This window comes from Petaurus breviceps, unplaced genomic scaffold (assembly GCF_028583685.1).
Source record: "Petaurus breviceps papuanus isolate PSGF00001 unplaced genomic scaffold, PetGlider_PUasm1.0 99, whole genome shotgun sequence".
In the NCBI taxonomy this organism is placed as follows: domain Eukaryota; kingdom Metazoa; phylum Chordata; class Mammalia; order Diprotodontia; family Petauridae; genus Petaurus; species Petaurus breviceps.
In genome coordinates, this window is record NW_027187465.1 from 14,072,470 (window position 1) to 14,093,321 (window position 20,852).

At 45.0% G+C, this 20,852-nt stretch overlaps 1 protein-coding gene across 3 annotated transcripts in view; it reads left to right on the top strand.

Annotated features, from left to right (window-relative positions):
• TAOK3 (TAO kinase 3) overlaps window positions 1–20,852 on the top strand; it is a 243,206-nt gene that overhangs the window by 205,780 nt on the left and 16,574 nt on the right. For all 3 annotated transcript variants that reach the window (XM_069081656.1, XM_069081657.1, XM_069081658.1), the window contains 4 exons: window positions 1,778–1,906; window positions 4,964–5,167; window positions 16,638–16,877; window positions 20,230–20,442. In XM_069081656.1, coding sequence (XP_068937757.1) covers window positions 1,778–1,906; window positions 4,964–5,167; window positions 16,638–16,877; window positions 20,230–20,442 — 786 coding nt within the window. The remainder of the gene's footprint in view (window positions 1–1,777; window positions 1,907–4,963; window positions 5,168–16,637; window positions 16,878–20,229; window positions 20,443–20,852) is intronic.

Here is a 20,852-nt window from a genome sequence, read left to right on the forward strand (position 1 = left end):
GGAGCTTAGGGAAAAAAAACTAAACCCTAGCTACACAACTCCCTTATTTTGCTAAGGATGATTTGCAAGGCAATCCTCAAGGTGTAAGCATTGCCCACAGGACCCAGTTTTCACATGCATGACTTAAACATCTCATAGAAGTTGGGTGGTCTTTACTCCCCAGTACTTGGGATTTCCTCCCCCTCCTCTTCTCTTTCCCTTCTCTCTTCCCCTACCCCACTGGGTCCTCTATTCCCTGAGACTATTTCTTGGGCCCTCAACTCCTACTTCTGACTTTCACACCCAGGTAGGTCCAAGGTGGGGTCTTTAGAGTCAGCACTGGTGATGGTCTGGGAAATGAGGAAGGTAACACCCCTGGTTGCTCCTCCCACCCTCCCCAGGGTTATCACTCCCTCAGCCACGGGGCTGACTTCACGACCAGCATCCCCATATTCACACTTCCCTTCCTGTCATTTCTTCCTTCAAAAGGCTCTTTCCTGATCCACAGCCCATTTCCTCAATTACTATAAAATATCCAGGATGTCCTTGGTCTGGACTGTCCTTTGAAATAGAGCTAAATCTTACTTGAATTCTTAGGTACCCTAGGGGCGGCTAGGTGGCACAGTGAGTAGAGCACCAGCCCTGAAGTCAGGAGAACCTGGGTTCGGATCCGGCCTCAGACACTTGACACACACACCCAAAAAAAAAAAAAACTAGCCGTGTGATCTTGGGCAAGTCACTTAACCCCAATTGCTCTACCCTCCCCCTCCAAAATAAAAAAAGCAATTCTTGGGTACCCAGAAATCCACCACTCTTCCTTGTATGTGCCTTTGTCTTTCCCTACAGAGCTATACTTCTGTCAGGGGCCAACCCCTTCCCATGTTCCATGTATACTTGTGGTGATGGACTGGAGGGAGGGATATAGGAGGGGGAGGAAGCCTTAACATCCCTTACTAGAATCCCTGTTTCCATCACTGGTCCTATCCTCCCCAACTCTAATGGAACCCTTATCCCAGTCTGTGAGAGCTGCTGCCAATGACTTGATTACAAGGTTATAGGTATAGGAGGGATAGAGAGGCCTGGTCTCTAGGGGACTCAGAAAGATACATACTTAGAATCCCAAATTCCAATTCTGAACCTGGCTTCCTATAGAAAAATGATGCCTGGCATAGCACTTTTGTACCTCTGGTCCATTATAGGTCACATAGATTTTTATGGGCTAGCCTCAGAATTCTTTCCAGCATTATTTCTCTGGGATAATGATTTGGGAATTCCAAACTTACCAATGAATTTTTGGAAAATAATCTATTCCTAAGTTACAGTCTGCTTGTATCCTGGCAAAACTTGATTCTTAGAAGAAAAAAAAGTCATTGAAATGGTCCATCATTTTAATAACCCCACCCTAGAGTTTCAGTTTCTTTCTCCCTTCCTCCACCCCCATATGTTGTAAATTTGTAGGTGGTGTACCATAGACACTTGTTTATATATAACTGGCTTGCATAAATCTTCCTATAATCAGAATGCTGTCTTTTAAAAGTCAAGTTTTGATTAAATCTGACATTTCTGTCCTCGTTCAGAAATAGGAAGATTCATTCTGGACGTTTTTCTATTGATGTCTTTAATCATTGGCCCTAAATGGCTTTGCAGTAGGACACCTCATGATTCAAGGGGGGCAGACCAGGTTTTTTTCTGTGTCACTTTGGAAAGAGACAAGCAAATGTTGAGTTGGAGGCGTGTTTGTCTTGGATTCTACTTGAATAACTTAGTGGGGTTTTTTGGGTTTTGATTTTTTCTGTAGGCAAAGGCGGCTGCAGCAGATGAAAGGAAGTTCCAGCAACAGATCTTGGCTCAGCAAAAGAAAGACTTGACAACTTTCTTAGAAAGTCAGAAGAAGCAGTATAAGCTTTGCAAGGAAAAAATAAAGGAGGCAAGTGACCTAAGACCCTACATGGTCCAAAGTATTGGGGGGATAGGGCAGGGAGAAAACAGCCTGGACCTCTAGGCCTTACTACCCAAGCTTATTATAATGGTTGGAGCCAAGAGATCACACTTTTATTATGAATTTAATTCTATTGCATTCCGATCAAAAGTACAGAGAAAGAAAAGTTTTATTTGATCTGCCCCTGTCTAATGTCTGCCGGGGAAAGTCCAGGAAAGGCAGACTGGAGGGAAAGAGACAAACTTGAGAGGTGCTAAAGTGAATAACCAGTTATTTCAGCAAGCATTTATTAAGGTGCCTACTGTGAGCTGGCAGCTAGGTGGCGCCATGATGGATAGACCCCTGAGCTTGGAATCAGGAAGACGCATCTTCATGAGTTCAAGTCTAGCTTCAGAACCTTCCTAGCTGTGTAACCTTGGATAAGTCACTTAACCCTGTTTGCCTCAGTTGTAAAATGAGCTGGAAAAAGAAATGACAAACCACTCCAGTATCTTTGCCAAGAAAACTCCAAAATGGGGTCACAAAGAATCAGATACAACTGAAATGACCAAACAATAACAAAACTATGTACTAGACACTGTACTAAATATTCTGGATACAAATAAATGCCAAAACAGTCCCTGCCCTCAGGGAGCTCACCTTCTAGTAGGAATTTACAGAATTTTTACAGCCCAGTAGCAGGATATGGCTAAAACAGAGGGATCACTGCAGTAACCTAGATGCTTCTAGAATGGCTTACTCCAACATTTTCTCCAGCTCTCCAGGAGGCCTGGTCCTTGTCCTCATTGCACTGAGCTCTTTGCTGTTAGCATGCCCTGCTCCTGCAAAAAATGAAGAGATCCTCTTGAGGAACATAGGCTTCAGTCTTCCTTGCCTTAGGCATAACACCATTTTAGATTAAATATTCTTTAGGCACCCAAAAGACCATACCCTGAAATTTCCCCATCTTCCACTGTGGCAGTGAAGAATTAAAACCCCAAGCCACCTAGGACAGCCCCCAGGAGGGGAAAAAAAAATTAGTAGCCCTCATATAGTACCTTAAAATTTGTAAAGTGCTTTAGAAAGATTTCATTTTGCCCTTTTAACAACCCTAAAAGATAGTTGCTATTATTATTCCCCATTTTACAGATGAGGAAACTAAGGCTGAAGAAGGTGAAATGACTTTCTCAAAATCACACAGCTGAGCAGATCTCTGAGACAGGTTTTGAACTTAGGTCTTCCTGACTCCAGACCCAGCACTATCCACCATGCTACCTAGAAAACATTATCCGGCTAACTCAGTAACTCCTTCAAAAGTAAAACTGGGGGTGGGGAGAGAGAAAATGGACTTTGGTATGTGTTTACCAATCAACACGTTGATGTGATTAAAGTAAGTTGTTCTTAGCATGAATCAAATCTCAGTGGATCCCCACCAGTGAAGTACAGCAAAAAGATAATAAGTCCAAATAATGGTTAATCTGAAAATGACTTTATATTTGTTTTTGGAATTAGTCTTTGTACCTACATTTGAACATGAGTGTATCTGATCTGTGGATTCACTTTAAACACAAACCATGAAGCCATACCTTGAAATTTTAACTCTGGGCAAACCGGAAAGCCCCCATCAGTGAACCCCTGCTTATTTCTGATTTGCAACCCTCTTTTCTTAAATGACCTTCAGTGCAACAGGAGGAATGACATATCTGGATTTCCCAAATTTGGAGTTGGAATAGATAGAGTGTGAAATGTTGACAAACAAGAAGGTAAAGGATGTGGTCGTCCTAAATATATTCCAGCTAAGCAGACACTTAGGCAAAGGTTATCAATGGTGCCATTCTGAAAGCAGGCTTTGCCCTGGAAGCAACATGCATGATAAAAAGTTAAGTCATTGGTCCCCTTACTTTCCCCAAGCCTTTCCTGGCATTTTTGGACTTCCTACATGGGTAGTGGTTGCCAAACTTTGATTAAATATGCCTATTAATAAATATTTTTGAGCATCTGCCCCTAATATGTGTACATTTACCTTTTAATAAACTACGTGTTTGTAGTGTTGTATATATGTATACTCACAAATCCTATATGTTGATTATGTACATTATAAATAGGCTTTTTTTTCCAAAGAATGAGATAAAGATGAAATAATATTTGCTCTTGGAGTCAAGGGGAAGCCATTGGAGTTTTTAGGTATGAAAGCAACATGGTTCTGACCTCCAGTCCATCTTCCCATTCCTGATTGGTTGATCACATGCTCCTTCAGTCCATCTTCTCCTGCTCTTATTGGCTGGACACACACCCCTTAGGGTCATGCCATGGCCCACTATTTATGTACAGCCTTCATTTGGGGGACCACTGCTCCATAGTTGTATGATTTCTCCCGTTACCCAAGTGGTCCTTCTTGAAAGTTTGGAAGAGAGACTTTTTATGGAGCATTGACATTTTAATGCTTGAGGGGACATTACCTCACAGATCATCAAATTTTAGAGCTGGATAGGACCCTAGGGACTTTATAACATAGCCCTCTCTTTTTACAGGTAAGAGTTAGACTTGCCTCAAATCACCCAAGTAGTTGACAGTAGAACAGTTGAGTGGAACCCAAGTCCGCAGACATCCTGACGAGTGTTTTTTGCCACAAATTAGACTGGAATCCTAAGATCCTATATCTAGAGCTGGAAAGGGTATCAAGTCCAACCCTTCTATTTCACAGATGAGGAAACTGAGGTCTTTAGGGGTAAAGTGATTTGCCCAGGATCACACAACTGCTAAGTAGCTAGTTAGAGTTTGTCTTCAACTGAACCATTGATGTCAGAAGGCATATTAAGTCAAGCATCCTTTGGCTTGTGTCCTGGAAGATCTTATCTTGGATGCAGCTGTGGAGTAGATCATAGACATTTCCTAGCTGTGTGACCCTGGGCCAAGTCACCTCCCTTGCTGGGTCTCAGTGTCCTCATCTCTAAAACCAGGGGGTCTCTAAGGCCCTCAGTGGCTCCAAACTGATGCCATTATCTCATCACAATTGAATGCGTTTCCTTTTGTTCCCCTGGGTCTGGCGGTCTCGTGGTCGTACAGGAGATGAACGAGGACCATAGCACACCCAAGAAAGAGAAGCAAGAACGTATATCCAAGCATAAGGAGAACCTTCAGCACAGCCAGGCCGAAGAGGAAGCCCACCTCCTCACCCAGCAGAGACTGTACTATGACAAGCACTGCCGTTCCTTCAAGCGGAAAGCCATGCTCAAAAGGCACGAGATGGAGCAGCAGAACATCCGGGAGGTATTTCTGATGGCCACTGGCCTCCACTCTCCTTGGGCGCCAGTCTCCCCTGGGGAGGCAGTGCCTCAGAGAGATTTGTCCTAATGCGGTCCAGTGCGGATTTGTCAAGCTCCTCTGATGGGTCTGACGCTCTGCTCCCAGCCTCGTGAAGGATCCGTAAAGAGAAGAGGCCTAGACCCCTAAGCAAAGGATGAGGAGGGATGGCAGAGATCTGGTCCCAAATCCTCCTTCTACAGCTGAAGAACAAGGGGTCGTAGGGACCGTAGATTTAGAGCTAGAAGGCTCTTTAGGGGTCGTTGAATCCAAAGCCCTCATTTTACAGATAAAGAAAGTGGCTCAGAGGGTTAAGTGAATTGGCCAGGGCTGAGATTGGACCCCAAGTCTGCCTGACCCTGAGTCCTGTTCTCTCTCCACTTCTCCTGCACCAATAGTTCATTTTAGACCTAGGACCCAGAACTAAGTATTCTAGGAGCAGTTTGTCTGGGTGGGCTCAGGGGGTCGGAGTGGACCACAAGGTCAAAGTGAATCAGTTGTATGTTATGGCAACCCAGAAAGGCCATGAAAGTTTAGGCTACATTGAGAGGCAAGAATGAGAAAGGGCTGGTCTTGCCAAATAGGAATACTTTGGGAATATTGTATTCCATTCTAGGCACCACCATTGAGAAAGCACATATTAATAGTCTAGACGATGGTTCTTGGAGGGCCAGCAGGATGTCAAGGGACCAAAAAGTCATGCCATGTGAAGATCAGGCAGAACTTGGAGTAGACTTGGGAAAACAAGGGATTAGGCTTGTTCTCTGTGGTCCCAAAGGTCAGAAGTAGGAGCAGAGAGGCCAAGGCCAAGGCCATTTGCGAAGACAAATTTAGTCTTAAGAGAAAGAAAAGCTCACCAATGGTGAGAGCTGTCCAAAATTGGAACGGGGGCCAAGAGAGGTAGTGGGTTCTCCCTTACACAAGATCTTCAAACAAAGGATGACCATTTGGGCATGAGATACAGGGAGCTCCCATTTGCATAATGGTTGGACTACAAGTTTATTGAGGTGCCTTCCAATTCTGAAATTCTGTGATTTCCCAGTCCAAAATTCTCATCCACATCCATCAACAAGCATTTATTAAGCACCTACTATGTACCAGGTATTGTGTTGAGTGTTAGGGATACAAAGAAATGAAGTAAAAAAAAAAACCAGACCCTGCCTTCAAAGAGGTCACAGTCCAGTAGAAGAGACAAAATGGATAGAGTATTGACCCTGGAGTCAGGAAAGCTCATCTTCCTGAGTTCAAATCTGACCTCAGACACCATTAGCTTTGTGATCCTGGGTAAGTCACTTCACCCTGTTTGCCTCAGTTTCCTTATCTATAAAATGAGCTGGAGAAGGAAGTGACAAGCTGCTCCAGTAGCTTACCAAGAAAACCCCAAATGGGGTCACGGAGAATCGAACACAATTGAAATGACTAAACAACACTATATACAAACAGGGTACATACAGGTTAAAGAGGGAAGACACTAAGACTTGGGAGGTGTAGAAAGGCTTTTTACAAAAGGATAAACTTTAGCTGAGACATGCAGGAAACTGGGAAAGCCAGGAGTCTGAGAGGCAGAGGGAGAAAATCCCAGGTGCAGGGACAGCCAGATAAAACGCCCAGAGTCTGGAGATGGAGCATCATGTACCAAGAACAGCCAGGAGCCGGTGTCCATGGATCAGAGAAAGGGAAGGAGCATTTGGTTTAAGAGGACTTAGAAAGGTAGCAAGAGAACAGGTTAAGAAGGGCTTGTCAAGAGATCCTGGAGGAAATAGGGACCACTGGAGTTGATTGAATGAGGGTGGGGGGAAGGGTCAGTGTGACAGCTGAGCCAGGATGGGCTGGAGAGCCATGAGGGAGACCCAGAGGAGAGCTAGAGGAATGCCAGCCAAACACTGTATAATCCAGTCATACAGACTATTAATGATGGGAAGTCTAGTACAGGAAATATCACACTTAGCAATTTCCTTTTTGATCTAGGAAGGCTACCAAAAGCTGTAAATCACGTTAGAAAGTACACAGGGATTGGATTTTTTTTCTTTTGTTGAGCTAAAATCCACAAAATACAAGTAAAAAAATACAAGCGAGGTTTTATCACAAGGAGAAATTCCAATCAGAGGAAGAAAAAGACTGTGGTTCCTTAACTACTGTGAAGGAATTTGTAATCCCCTTGGGAAGACATGACTAACCCCTATGAAGACATCAAATAACCATATACACTAACATAGGGTTCGTTTATTCAGCAAACTCAAAGGACTTACACTATCATAGGACAGGTGAGGCACCTCAGAGGATAGCCAGGCCAGACTCCTCAGTCTGCAGATGAGGAAATGGGCCCAGAAAGGGGTAGTGACTTTGATGTAGCTAGTAAATGACAGAGCTAGGATCTGAACCCAAATCCCACCCTCTTTCCCCTCTACTGTATGGCCCTAGAATGTGATCAAAGCCACAAGAATCATCACGGTTGTTCAGTCATGCCCAGCTTTTCATGACCCTCTGGACCACAGCACTCCCATACTGTCCAAGGGATTTTCTTGGCAAAGATACTGGAGTGGTTTGCCATTTCCTTCTCCAGTTCATTTTACAGATGAGGAAACTGAGACAAACAGGATGAAGTGACTTTCCCAGGGTCACACAGCTAGTAAGTATCTGAGGCTAAATTTGAACTCGGGTTTTCCTGGCTCCAGGCCTGGCACTCTATCCACTGAGCCACCTAACTGCCTGCTTCAAGGCCACAAGAGAGGTACACAGAAGGGGCCATGTAGAGTCTAAGAGTGGGTGTTAGACATTTAGTTCTATCAGTGATCAAGGAGGACATAAGGAGAAACGAAGAGAAGGCAGACAAGGCCCCTTGGGGAGAGCTGGGCTGGGCAGGGACTTGAAGGATCCCTGAGATTAAGATAGATGGAAAAGAGAAGGATGTGGTTGGTCCTCCAGGCAAGAATTGTCAGCCATCATGAAGATAGGCTTTCAAGGTGGCTTGTTCATGGGATGGATCAGCCTGAGGCACAGTTAGAAAAATGGAGCCAAAGTAGATGGCCTTGAGAACTAGTATGTTGAAGTAGGGCTTTGTTCTGAGGGAGCTAGGATGTCTCAAAAGTATCTTGAGCTGGAGAGGGACAGGATAAAATTTGCATTTTAGGCAGATTAGTCTGGCCATAGAGTCCAGGCTGGATTAGATCGGGGAGGAGTCAGAAGGAGGAACACCATCTAGTATGCTTTTCTAGTAAGAGAATTATACATAATATATAGTATTATATAGTATATTGTATATAGCATAGTATTCTATGCTGTATTACATATATTATAATATTATGCGGCTGCTATGCATGGGGCTCGGGCCAAGCACTGGAGACGCAGAAATGAAATGGTCCCTGCCCTTACATGTTGTTTGTTCTGCTAGGGGATGGGACATGTAAACAGACTAGTAAGGGTAAGCTAATCTGAAAGAAAAAAAGTATTAACCCCTGAAGGAATGAGGAAAGGCTTCGTGAAGAAGGTAGCACCTAATCTTTGTATCATAGTTCTAGAGCAGGGGTTCTTGGCCTTTTTGTGTGTCTTGGGCACCTTGGGCAGTCAGGTGAAGACTGTGGACCTCTGCTCAGAATCATGGTTTTAGATGCATTAAAAAAAAAATGCAAAAGATTACAGAGGACGGTAGTTATGCTACAGCTCACAGACCTCAGCTCTAGAGATCTCACAGGGCATCTGGTCCAACCCGCCTCATTTTGCAGAAGGAGAGGCGGGGACAGGGAACTTAAGTCACTTACCCAAGGTCACACAGTTTATAAGCAGCAGAAGTGGCATTTGAACCCAGGACCTCTGACTCTGGGGCCAGAATTCTTTCCACTGAACTGTCAAGGAGGTTGAGCCTGGAGGGAAACTTAGGGATTGAAAGCAGTGGAGGAGGTGAGATAAGAAAACGAAAAGTTGTTTCTCAGGTAGACACAACAGGAGCCAATAACTAAATAGGTGCAAAGAAGGAAGAAATGGAAGGAGATAAAATGAGCCCCTTTCGAGCCTCTGAGATTTGGAGAGGGGCAGAGATTTGAGAGATACAAGGAAGCCAGGGCCGAGCATACATCAGAGTGAAAGGGGAATGGCCAATGGGAAATTGGCCACCATCTTCTGCTGGGTTTTTGAGAAGGGTCAGAGCCATGACTGAGGAACAACCCAACAGTGACCGTTAACAAGTCACAACCTCCCTGGCCTCGGTTTCCTCATTTATTCATCTGAGTTTATCAGACCCATCTCAACCTAGAGCAGAGGATTATTGTATCTAGTGAGAAAACCGGGGATGGGCAAGCCTCTGCACACAGTGAGCTCGCCTCCCTTTGGAAACTTTCCAGTGCTACCCAGATGTGAACTGCTTTTGTGGGGTGGCCTGCGGTTTCTCTGGTCTCCTCATGAAACTCCCTCCATTCCATGCAGCTGATCATCTCAGAGTGGTACTGGGGCCTTGGGAGAGAAGCTGACCTGGCCAGAGTCACAGAGCCTAGATGGGGCTGAGAGGAACTTAAGCCCACATCTTCCTGGCTCCTAGGCCAACTCTCCAGCTGCTGCAACACACAGCCTCCCGAGCTGCTGTGATTCGTGTTATATATTGTTATATAGGGAGCTTTTCCTTCTGGATCATGATGTGCTTATCTCAGGAAGGTAGCAAACAATTCAGATAGATCTGAAATAAAGGGATGGGGGAGAAGGAGCAAGCAGCTGTTATGGCCAAACCTTGCTCTAGGAGCTGGTATATCTCTCTCTCTCCCTCCTTCCATCCCTCCCTCCCCATCTTTCTCTTTCTCTCAATCTCTCTTTCTCTGTCTTAGTCTCTGTCTCCATTTCTATCCCTCCCTCTCTGTCTCTCTATCTTTCTGTCTCTATCTTTTTCTCTCCCCCCTCATCCTTGCTCTCCTCTCTTTCTCTCCCCTCACTTCTTTCTCTCCTTCCTTCCTTCTTTCTCCCCTCTTTCCTATTCTTTCTTTTTTCTTTCTTTCCTCCTCCTCCTCCTTCCTCTTCTTCATCTTCGTCTTCTTCCCATTATCCTTATTTAGCATGGCTTTCAGACAGCACAGTTGAGGGATTTTAATCATAACACCTGTTCTGAATATGTTATATATTCATACCATATTATATGATACGTTAGACAAATATATAGAGATATATACACATACATATATATATAGACACATATGATACTTGAATATAAGGCATAGTGCTTTAGGCAGTAAGGTTGCTCAGTGGAGACATGGCCCCAGAGTCAGGAAGGTCTGAGTGCAAATCCAGGCTCAGACACTTACTACTTATGTGACCCTGGGCAAGAAACTTAAGCTATGTTTGTATTAGTTTCTTCAGTTGTGAAATATGGATGATGGTAATAAGAGCCCCTCCCTCCCAGGATTGTTTTTAGGATCAAATGAGATAATGTTTGTAAAATGCCTTGCATACAGCAGGTACAATATAAACACTAACTATTATTAACTATTATGATTAGACAGGAAGAGCCACGTGGTGTTTAGTGGATTAAAGGAGTCAGGGAGTTCTGGGTTCAAATCCCCTCTCTGACATTATGCTAAATGTGTGACCTATGGGCAAATCCCTTAATAGAACTTGCCCTTATACTAGGAAACCTCACCATACATATTAACTCTCCTTCAGACACTCTAACCTCCCAATTCCTCAGATAACTCACTTCCCACGAGCTTCTCCTCTACCCTACTTCAGCCACACACAAAGATGGTCACACCCTTGAGCTTTCCATCACCCACAAATGTGCAACCTCCATGTTTTACAGAAGCCTGCAATCCCCTTATTGAACCACAATCCATTGGCTTTCCACCTCTCCCTCTGCATTCTCTTACAAAACCCGCTCTTCAGATAGACCATGACTTCAGCTCTCTCCTAGTCCATCTCCTCTGCACTGATTGCTCTGTCCTCTTCTGCCCATCTGGACCCCTTGATGAGCCAGTCCAGTCCACACTGTCTTCCTTTCTTGAAACGTTAGTCCCCTTATATCACTGATTATGCCCTGCCAAGCCTCGGCCTCAGGCCACTCCTACCATCTGTCACCTTTGCACTACACATGGGCTCACACAACCATTCTAATGGGGCCCACCACAGCTTCAATTGGGCCCTCACTGCTGTGAGGCAGTCCTGCTATTTACCTCCCTCATTAGCTCACTGTGCCAGTGTCTCTTATCCCACCTCAAATTTCCCATGGCACCCTCTCAGCTGAAAATTTTGCATCATATTTTACTGAAAAAAATTGAGGCCATTTACTGTGAATTCTTTCTTCTCCACTTTTCCTCATCGCCTATAAGATGCCTTTTGCCATCTCTCCTCCTTCCTTCCATCTCACATGATAAGACATAACCTCCTTCCCAAAATTAACCCCTTTCCTTATGCAAGCACTCCCATTCCTTTCTGTCTTCTCCAACAGACTGCCCCTAACCCACCTTTCTCACTTATCTTTAATCTCCCTCTCTCTCCTCCCTACTTCCCACCTGCTTCCAAACATGCCCACTTGATCTTTCTATCCCCACTATGCTCTTACACCTGGCCTGCCTTTCCTGGCTAAACTCCTTGAGAAAGCCATCGACACTGGGGGCCTGCATTTCCTCTCTTCTCATTCTCTTTTTACCTTTCTAACTGTCTGGTTTCTAACCTCATCATTCAGCTAAACCTGTTCTCTCCAGAGGAATCAATGAGCTCTTAATTGCCAAATCTCAGTCCGCCTCTTTCTTCACCTCTTTGCAGCCTCTGACACTGTCCATCACCTTCTTCTCTCCAGGTTAGCAGGACATCCTTTTCCCTTGGGTCTCATCTTGCCTTCTTCTATTGACGCACACTTCATACGTACACTCACATACATACACACCCTCTCTCTCTCATACACGCACTTTGATCCAGTCTTTTCACACCAGCCTTTTGGCGATTTCTCAAACAAAACCCCCCATTTCTAGGCTCCAAGCATTTTCTCTATCTGTCCTTCATGCCTGGAATTTTCTCCCTCCTCATCTCCACCTCCTGGCTTCTCAGGCTTCCCTCAAGTTGTAGGTAAAATCCCACCATCTACAGGAAGCCTTTTCTCATCCCTCTTAATTCTGGTGCCTTCCCTCTGTGGATTATTTCCTCTTTATTCTGTATATACCTTGTTTATACGTGATTGTTGTCTCTCCCATTAGAGTGGGAGCTTCTTGAGGGCAGGGACTATCTTTTGTCTTTCTTTAAATCTCCAGAGTGATTAACACAGTGCCTAGAATATAGTAGGTGCTTAATAAATGCTTATTGACTATAAAGCATTTATTAAGTTCCTACTGTGTGCCGGGTGCTGTAGTAGATGCTAGGGATATTAAAAAAAAAAAAGAGCCCCTGCCCTCCTGGGGGTGGGTAGATAGGTTACACTCTGCTGGGCCAGGGGGAGACAATATTTTCATAGAAAAGTAATTACAGGATACATACAAAGTAAGTTCAGGATGGTGCCCCACCTTACGTAGAAGGCCTTTCCTGGTCCCCCAGCTGCTAGTGCCTCCTATTCTCTAGGTACATCTTCTATGTACCCAGCCATTGCCATTGTCTCCCCATTGGAATCTGAGCACTTGGCATGGCCCTTACATAGTAAGTACTTAATAGTAATAGTAATACATAGTATTAGTAACACATGGTAAGTGCTTGTTGAATGAATGCTTGATTGACATCAAGGGAGGCTGCATGGAGAAGGTGCCACTGGATCTGAGCCTTGAAGGGAACCAGAGTTTCTAAGAGGCAGAGGGGGAGCAGAGACCATCCTAGGCATGGGGGTTAGCCTGGACAAAGACGTAGAGGGAGGAGATCGAATGTCATGGATAGAAACAGCATGTCATAGAGGCCTGTGTGGCTGCAATGAGTAGAATTAGCATGGGGGAGGGGTGTGTGATCAGCCTGGAAAGACAGGCTGGAATCAGATCATGTCCAATAGAAGGCCTTGTCACTGATCCTGCAGGGAGTAGGGGGCCACGGACGCTTCCTGAGCAGAGGAGTGGTGGGTGTGCTTTCCATTCTGTCCTGTGACCCAGCCAGCCCCATGCACTCAGAGTATTGATTTGGCATCTGTGTGGGGGACGTATTGGAGAAGGGGGAGGGGAGGCAAGGAGATCAGTCAGGACTGGATTGGCATCCATGTCAAATGAAGCCTCACAGCAGCAGGACCATCCTCTTACTCACTGTGTCCTCGTGGGTTCTCTTTTCCACCCTCTGGCTGCTTCAAACTGTCTTTTCTCTCCTCAGCCCCCCTCCCACATACTACCCTCCCCATCAATGTCCTCAGGGGCCCCAGTTGTAGAGATGAGGACACTAAGTACAAAAAGGCGGGTCACACCAGTAAGAGGTGCCAAGGGTTGGATTTCACCCCAAGTTCTCTGACTTCAAAATCACTGTGCCTCATCTGAGGCTCGAGGTTAGCCCAAGAATAGAGGACAGGACATGGAAAATTCCATGGGGGGATGGGAAACATTGGTCAGAGCAGGAAGGGGGAGACCCAGTGCCTATGGGATCCAGCAGGAGGGAGTGACCATATCCTTCAGAGAGGTCAAGGAGAAGGAGTAAGAAATGTCTTCTGAGGTGAGCAGTAATCATCATCATCATCCTAACTAACATTTGTTACATGATGCCTACTGTGTGCCAGGCCCCTGTGCTAAGTACTTCACAATTATTGTTTCATTTGATTCTCACAACAACCCTGAAAAATAAAGCGTCTTATTAGAAGTAGTATTGACATCCCCATTTAACAGATGAGGAAACTGAGGCAAATAGCCATCAAGTGACTTGCCCAGGTTCAACAGAGTTAGTGTCTAAAGCCGGATTTGAACTCAGGTCTTCCTGACTCCAAGCCCAGCACTCTGTCTGCTGTACCACCTCGCTGGCACCTTTGGCCAGACTCAATTTCCTCATCTGTGAAAGGAGGGAAATAGTGATGTCTGCCTCACAGGAATGCCGTGAGGTTCAAATGAGATAATATATAAAAGTTCTTTAGATAATTTAAAGTGCTGTGTAAGTGTATGTTATTATTACTGTTTTTACATTTCAAAATGCAGCTGTCCATTCTAAACTGATCATTTCATAACCTCACTAGGATAGCAGGAAATGTGGCTGTTGGCCTCATTTTATGGATGAACAGACTGAGACCCACAGTTCAAGATGCCTGCCCAAGGTTACCTGTTGTTACCAGGGAAGCCAGAGGCAGGCTTATAGGCCTTCCATTAGAGAACATAAAAAGGGATTAGGTTCTTCTGAAATGAAAGGAAAGAAAAGAGAGATAAGAAAAACAAGAGAAATAAGAGGGGAAGAAAGAAAGGAGGCAAGGAAGTAAGGAAAGGAAAGGAGGCTTGATAAGCAAAGAAACTCCCAAGGAACTGCCATGGTTTTTGTGTCCCAGAGTTCTAACCAGTTTGAGGGCTAGTGAGACCATAGAATTGGAAATGGAAAACATCTTTTAGTATGATGCCTTCATTCTATAGAAAAGAAAGCTGAGACCTTGAGAGATTCAAATGGCTTGTCTGGCTCAAATAGGTCATAAGTAGCAGGCAGGATTTGAATCCAGGCCTGATGACTCCAATTCTAGCATTCTTTCCCCTGGTTCTTAGTATTAATTTATATGACCCATCCCTGCTCCCCCCCCCCCAGAAGTGTTTTCTCTCTGTCTCTCTCTTTCTCCACTCCCTGCCCCCCAGAAGTGTTCTCTTTCTCTGTTTATTTCTGTCTCTCTATATCTCCTGTGCTCTCTCCTTCCCTCTCTGCCTTTATTTCTTCCTCTCCCCTTTTCCCTCCTTCCCTCAGTCTTTCTCATTTGTTCTCCTGTCTTTTTTTCTCTCTGTAGCTTTCTCTGTCTCCCATCTCCCTGCCCCCATCTTTCTCTGTCTCTCTCTCCTCGTTCTTCTGATCTCCTGCTGTTTATGTCTTTCTTGTGTTATTTGGTCCCGTTGCTGTGTTTCATTGTTTTCTGTGTATCTTTAATCACTCCTCTAATCGACTCAGCTCAGAGTATGGGAACTCCAGTCTTACCCTTCACAGAGTCCCCAGTAATGCCCTATCACTGGTCCTTACTCCTGGGAAACCCTTAATGTTTGAAAGAACGAATGCATGAGCCATGTGACTTTCTAACAAGGGACCCTGGCATGATAGGGTTAACCATTCGGTGGCCTGACAAGGACCCACATCCATAGGAAGCATCTGATTGGATTCCTCCTGGTCCCTGGGAGCTAGGCTTTGGAGTGATGGCAGGATGCTCTGGGGATGACTGGTTACCCTTTGGCGCCACCTAGGGGGCAAATGAGGATTTGAAAAGAATGGGTACGCAGGAAAAGGATTCATTTGATGGGCTGAGAAGAAAGCCAAACGTTTCCCAAGAAATAAACCCCCCAAACAAAAACAAACAAACAAAAAAACCCTGGTGGGTTGTGTGGCGTTTTTTTTTTTTTTCAGAGACTGGCGGTCCTTTGGCAGCAGGTGGTCTCTAAAGGACATTTACTCAGGGACAGAAAGCCCACATTTGCAGAACTATCCCAGTTCTGTTCATCACAGCAAACACATATGAAGTGCCTGCTATGGGCAGATACAAACATGATGTTAAAGATAAAATTAGAAATTGAAGGGACTTATGTGTTTTCTGTCCCAGTGGGTACTTTGAGAGAAACGAGCTGCCTGGATTTTCTGCTTCTCCCCCAGCAATCCCTAGCCCCTTTCTCCCAAGTCCATCATCCTGTCCTCCCCTGCCCCCCAAAATAGTCTTAAAAAAAACAGGAAAAACCCCAGTAGACCCACATAGGGAAGATCTCAAACTCTTCTCTTCTTCTGGCTCCATCTACTAAACTCTTGCTGGTTCTGAGAACCAGTTCAGGTGGAAGGAAGGGAAGGAAGTAAACAGTCAGGAAGCAATTATTATGCACTAGGCACTTTAGAAATATTATCTCATTTTTTGCTCACAATAATCCTGGGAGGAGGTAAGTGCTGTTATGATCCCCATTTTACAGATGAGGAAACTAAGGGAGACCGAGATTAAGTGAATTTCCTAGGGTCCCACAGCTAGTGAGTGTCTGACATCTCTTTCCCTGCCTCTTTCAGGCTGCCAATAAGTTCAGGAAAACTCCCGAATTCTATCATCAGTTTTTCTGAAGAAGCATTTATCGAGAGCCTGCCATGTGCACAGCATGCCAGTGGGGCTCTCTAAATGTTTCAGTGAAGTTAGCTTGGACATGAGGTGGTGGTCCATCTTACAGAAGGTAGGATCATAGCCCAGAAGTTCCTGTCCTGTGGCCTCGAGCCTCGGGAGTGCTCATCTCGTCCCATTGGAGCACGCTGTCAAATGCTAATGGGTGTAACTAAGGGACCCTTAGCCACATTCTTCCTGGTAATCTGTCACCCCATGCCTGCGCCTGCCTCCCTTTATCTCCCATCCATTTGTCTCTCTCCATGAATGCAGGAGCTCAATAAGAAGAGGACGCAGAAGGAGATGGAGCACGCCATGCTGATCCGGCACGACGAGTCGACGCGGGAGCTGGAGTACCGGCAGCTGCACACGCTGCAGAAGCTGCGCATGGACCTGATCCGCCTGCAGCATCAGACCGAGCTGGAGAACCAGCTAGAGTACAACAAGAGGAGGGAGCGGGAGCTGCACCGGAAACACGTCATGGAGCTTCGGCAACAGCCCAAGAACCTCAAGGTAAAGTGGCCAGGGAGGGGAGGGGGGAAGGAGGGAAGGAGGGAAGGAGGCGGCTCGGCCGCACCGGGAGCCCCCATGACCTGCCCATGCGCACAGCCAGAGTGGGCCAGAGACCCACTGCCTCTCCTGGGCAGGGGAATGGACCAAATGACCTCTCCAGGATCCCCCCAGCCCTGTACTTCTGTGATGAAAGAATCTCCTGGAATCTGTCCTGCTCCAGCTGTCCAGCCAACAACTCCTCATTTGCTCAAGAGCAAAATTAGGCTCCTCTCTTTGGCATCTAAGGCCCCTTCAAAGCCCTGCTTTCTAGACTTCATATTACTAGCAATCAAATGAGTTAAGAAGTGTAAAACATTTCCCAAACCTTCAAGTGCTTTGTAAATGCTAGCTGTAACTATATCCATAAATATTATGTGTATATGGAGACAGATGAGATTTAGATCCAGCTAAAAGTCAGGGAGGTCGAAGATGGACAGTCATGTTCAAGAATCCCTCTGGAAGAGTCATGGTCAGGGAATAGCTGTGGACAGGCATGTTCAGGAATAGTGTGGCTATAATGTGCAGTGTGTAAAGGACAGGGAAGATAGGTGGGTGGATGGGTGGATGCATGATGGATACATGCATTCATAGGTGGATGGATAGATAGATGGGTGGATGGATGGATGGGTGGGTGGATGGATGGATGGGTGGGTGGGTGGGCGGATGGATAGATGCATGATGGATGGATGGATGGATGGATGGATGAATAGATGGGTGGGTGCGTGGGCAGATAGATATATAGATATATAGATGAATAGATACATATATGTGCACATGCATAAACACACATGACTATATATACATATATACACACCCATATATTTACTTCACTTTCCTAATTGCTGTTCCTGAACATAACTGTCCATCTCCCACCTCCATGCCTTTGCACAAACTGGCTGTCTCTTCATGCACTCCCTTTGTCACCTCTACCTTTTTTTTTTAAAGCAATTGGGGTTAAGTTGCCCAAGGTTACACGGCCAGTTTTTTTTTTTTTTTTGCGTGGGTGTTAAGTATCTGAGGCTGAAACCGATCCCAGGTCCTCCTGACTCCAGGGCCGGCGCTCTTACTCACTGTGCCACCTAGCCACCCCACCTCTGCCTTTTAAAACCCCATACTTCCCTCAGAGATCAGCACAAGCACCTCCTATGACCTATTCTATGATTCCTTCCCTGAACCCCCCTGCAAAATTACTTTGTATCCTCTTTATGGATATATTATATTTCGAAAACCAGCCTCAAAACCAAGACCTGGATTCAAGTCCTGCCTTTGACACATAGTGGCTGTGTGACCCTAGGCAAGTCACTTCATCTCTTGTCCCTTTAGGCAACACTCTAAGACTCCAAGGTGCCAACCTGTAGTGGTAGAGGGAGTTTCCTCATCCTAGAGTTCTAAATGTCTGTGACATCAGGGCTCTAGACCCATCCTTAGAGTCTATCCTCCAGCAGCACATCAGCTCCTTGAGGGCAGGGCTGGTCCTGTCTCGGTATCCCCAGCACCAAGCACCCAGTACCAGGCACATCATAAGTCCTTAATAACTTACATGTTTATAGCAGACTAGTAAGAGTCTGAGACAGGATTTTAACTCAGACTTTCCTGACCCCAGGCCCAGTGCTCTGAGTCACCTAGTTACATTAATAAATAATTGTTGAATGAATGAAACTTTCTTTCTAACCACTTTAACACACTAATCCAGGGGTCTCTGGTTTGCAACCTGAGCCTGACACCTGGCACTGAGGCTGCCAGATGACAGCTGGCAAGCAGCCTGACACAGACACCACGCACACTCACATACACTCACACATACACATTCACTCACACACATTGTCACACTTACACACACACTCTAACATACACTTACACATACTCACACATACACACACTTACACACAATCACACACTTTCACTCACACACTCTCACTGACACACATACTCTCACACTTACACACATTCACTGACACACACTCACACACACTCACTCACACACACACTCTGCCTAAGCAGGGCTTCAGCTGGCTACTGATTAAAGAAGCAAATGGGCCAGCTACACAGTGGAGCCGAGTGTAGACGCTGCACACTGCCACTGAAGTGACGATGGGGACACATCTTGGTCACCCTACCCGCTGTATTCAGCCCCCAAGCCCTATGACCATTTCATTCCTTGCTGTAACCCTTTTGAAATAAAAGGAGGATTCCTTTGTTTTTATAATAACAGGCTAGTCCTTCCCTTGCCCAAAAAGTATGTTGCTAATTACTGGATGTTAATATAGCCATCAGATGGGAAGAAATTACCTCTGAATTTATTTTTCTGTTTTGTTTTTGTATTTGCATCCAAAGAAAACATTTGCAGAGCTGGGTATAAATGTTATTCTGTGCTCTGTGATGTACAAAGGAAATACCATAAGTATGAGAATTAAAGGAGGTTCATTGAGCGTTATATATAAATTTCTGTGTCATCCAGTGGGTATCAAACATGAAGCCCAATAGGGGAACCAGATTAAATGTAACTAAGACCGTCTAAAACGCCACCAACATAGATAATGTTAGTATGTGGTTTTCTAAAGGTGATATGCAGTCCATTTGAGTGTGACGCTGCCTGTGTAGACAACCTGATCCTCACACATAGTATTTCACATTTATGAAGTGTTTGGTTAATGAAAAGTCCCATGCTCCATTTTGACTACAGCCATGAGATGGGAATTAGGGTAGTGTTCACTGACATGCTAGACTTTGTAACATACCATGGTGCTCTGTTTTCTGGGGAAGCAGAGTCCCAACTAAGTAATTCACTTTCATGTAGGTTAAGTTGGAAATTCTATCTCCAATCCATTTAATTTATTTAAACAAAATAAATCTATAATTATCATAAATGTGTCACATTTTTTCCTCTAATCAACCTTCACTCAATAAACTTCAGCACCTACTATGTGTCAGGCACTATGCCAAGGACTCGGGATACAGAGACAATCGGCCAATAATCACTTATTTACCACCTACTATGTGTCAGGCTAAGAGGCAGGGGATACAAAGAATAACACTCTGAAGGAGCTCAGCTTCTTCAGGGGGAAAGAGCAAGTCTATTTCTGCCTTTCTTTGTATCTCCAATGCTTCAAACAATGCCTGGCACATAGTAGGTTGTTAATAAATACTTTTGACTTGACAAGTGTGCACACATGTTCATAGAATTTATTTTGCTCAGAAGCAGAAAATATGCATACTCCCAGTAGCTTTAGCTCATCCATAAAAGTGAAGGTTTGATGCATTTACTATTGACTTAACTCACTCTTTATCTCTTTTCTGTCATCTTTTCCTGCAGGCCATGGAGATGCAGATCAAGAAGCAGTTTCAGGACACTTGCAAAGTCCAGACCAAACAGTATAAAGCACTCAAGAATCACCAGTTGGAAGTTACTCCAAAGAATGAGCACAAAACAATCTTGAAGACACTGAAAGATGAGCAGACAAGGAAACTGGCCATTTTGGCAGAACAGTATGAGCAGAGTATTAATGAAATGATGGCCTCTCAAGCGGTAAGCATTTGCCAAACTTCAGGAAAATATTCCCACACGGAATGGTCTTTCCAGACTCCCAGATCCCACAATTTCGAGAAGTTGGTCAACAGCCTCAAGCCTGTCTTTTGCTATCTAGTCGTTGGGATGATTGGGATGATGGTGGCGTTGTGTTCGACAAGACTAATGAGCCAACAGAAAGCCAAACCTAGAGTGTGGGTCTCGGTTATCTCATCTGTAAAGTGGGAGAGATCGATTCATTGATCTGCTGATCTGTAAGGTCCTTTCCAGTTCTGTGACACGTGGCACCAATGGGGCATTTGCTTAAGGCTGCCTTTTAATGTAGACCAGGGGAAATGATAAGCTAGGTCATCCCAGTTTCTACCTAGTCATTATACTGTTTCCAGCTGTGACACCAAGGGGAAAATGCC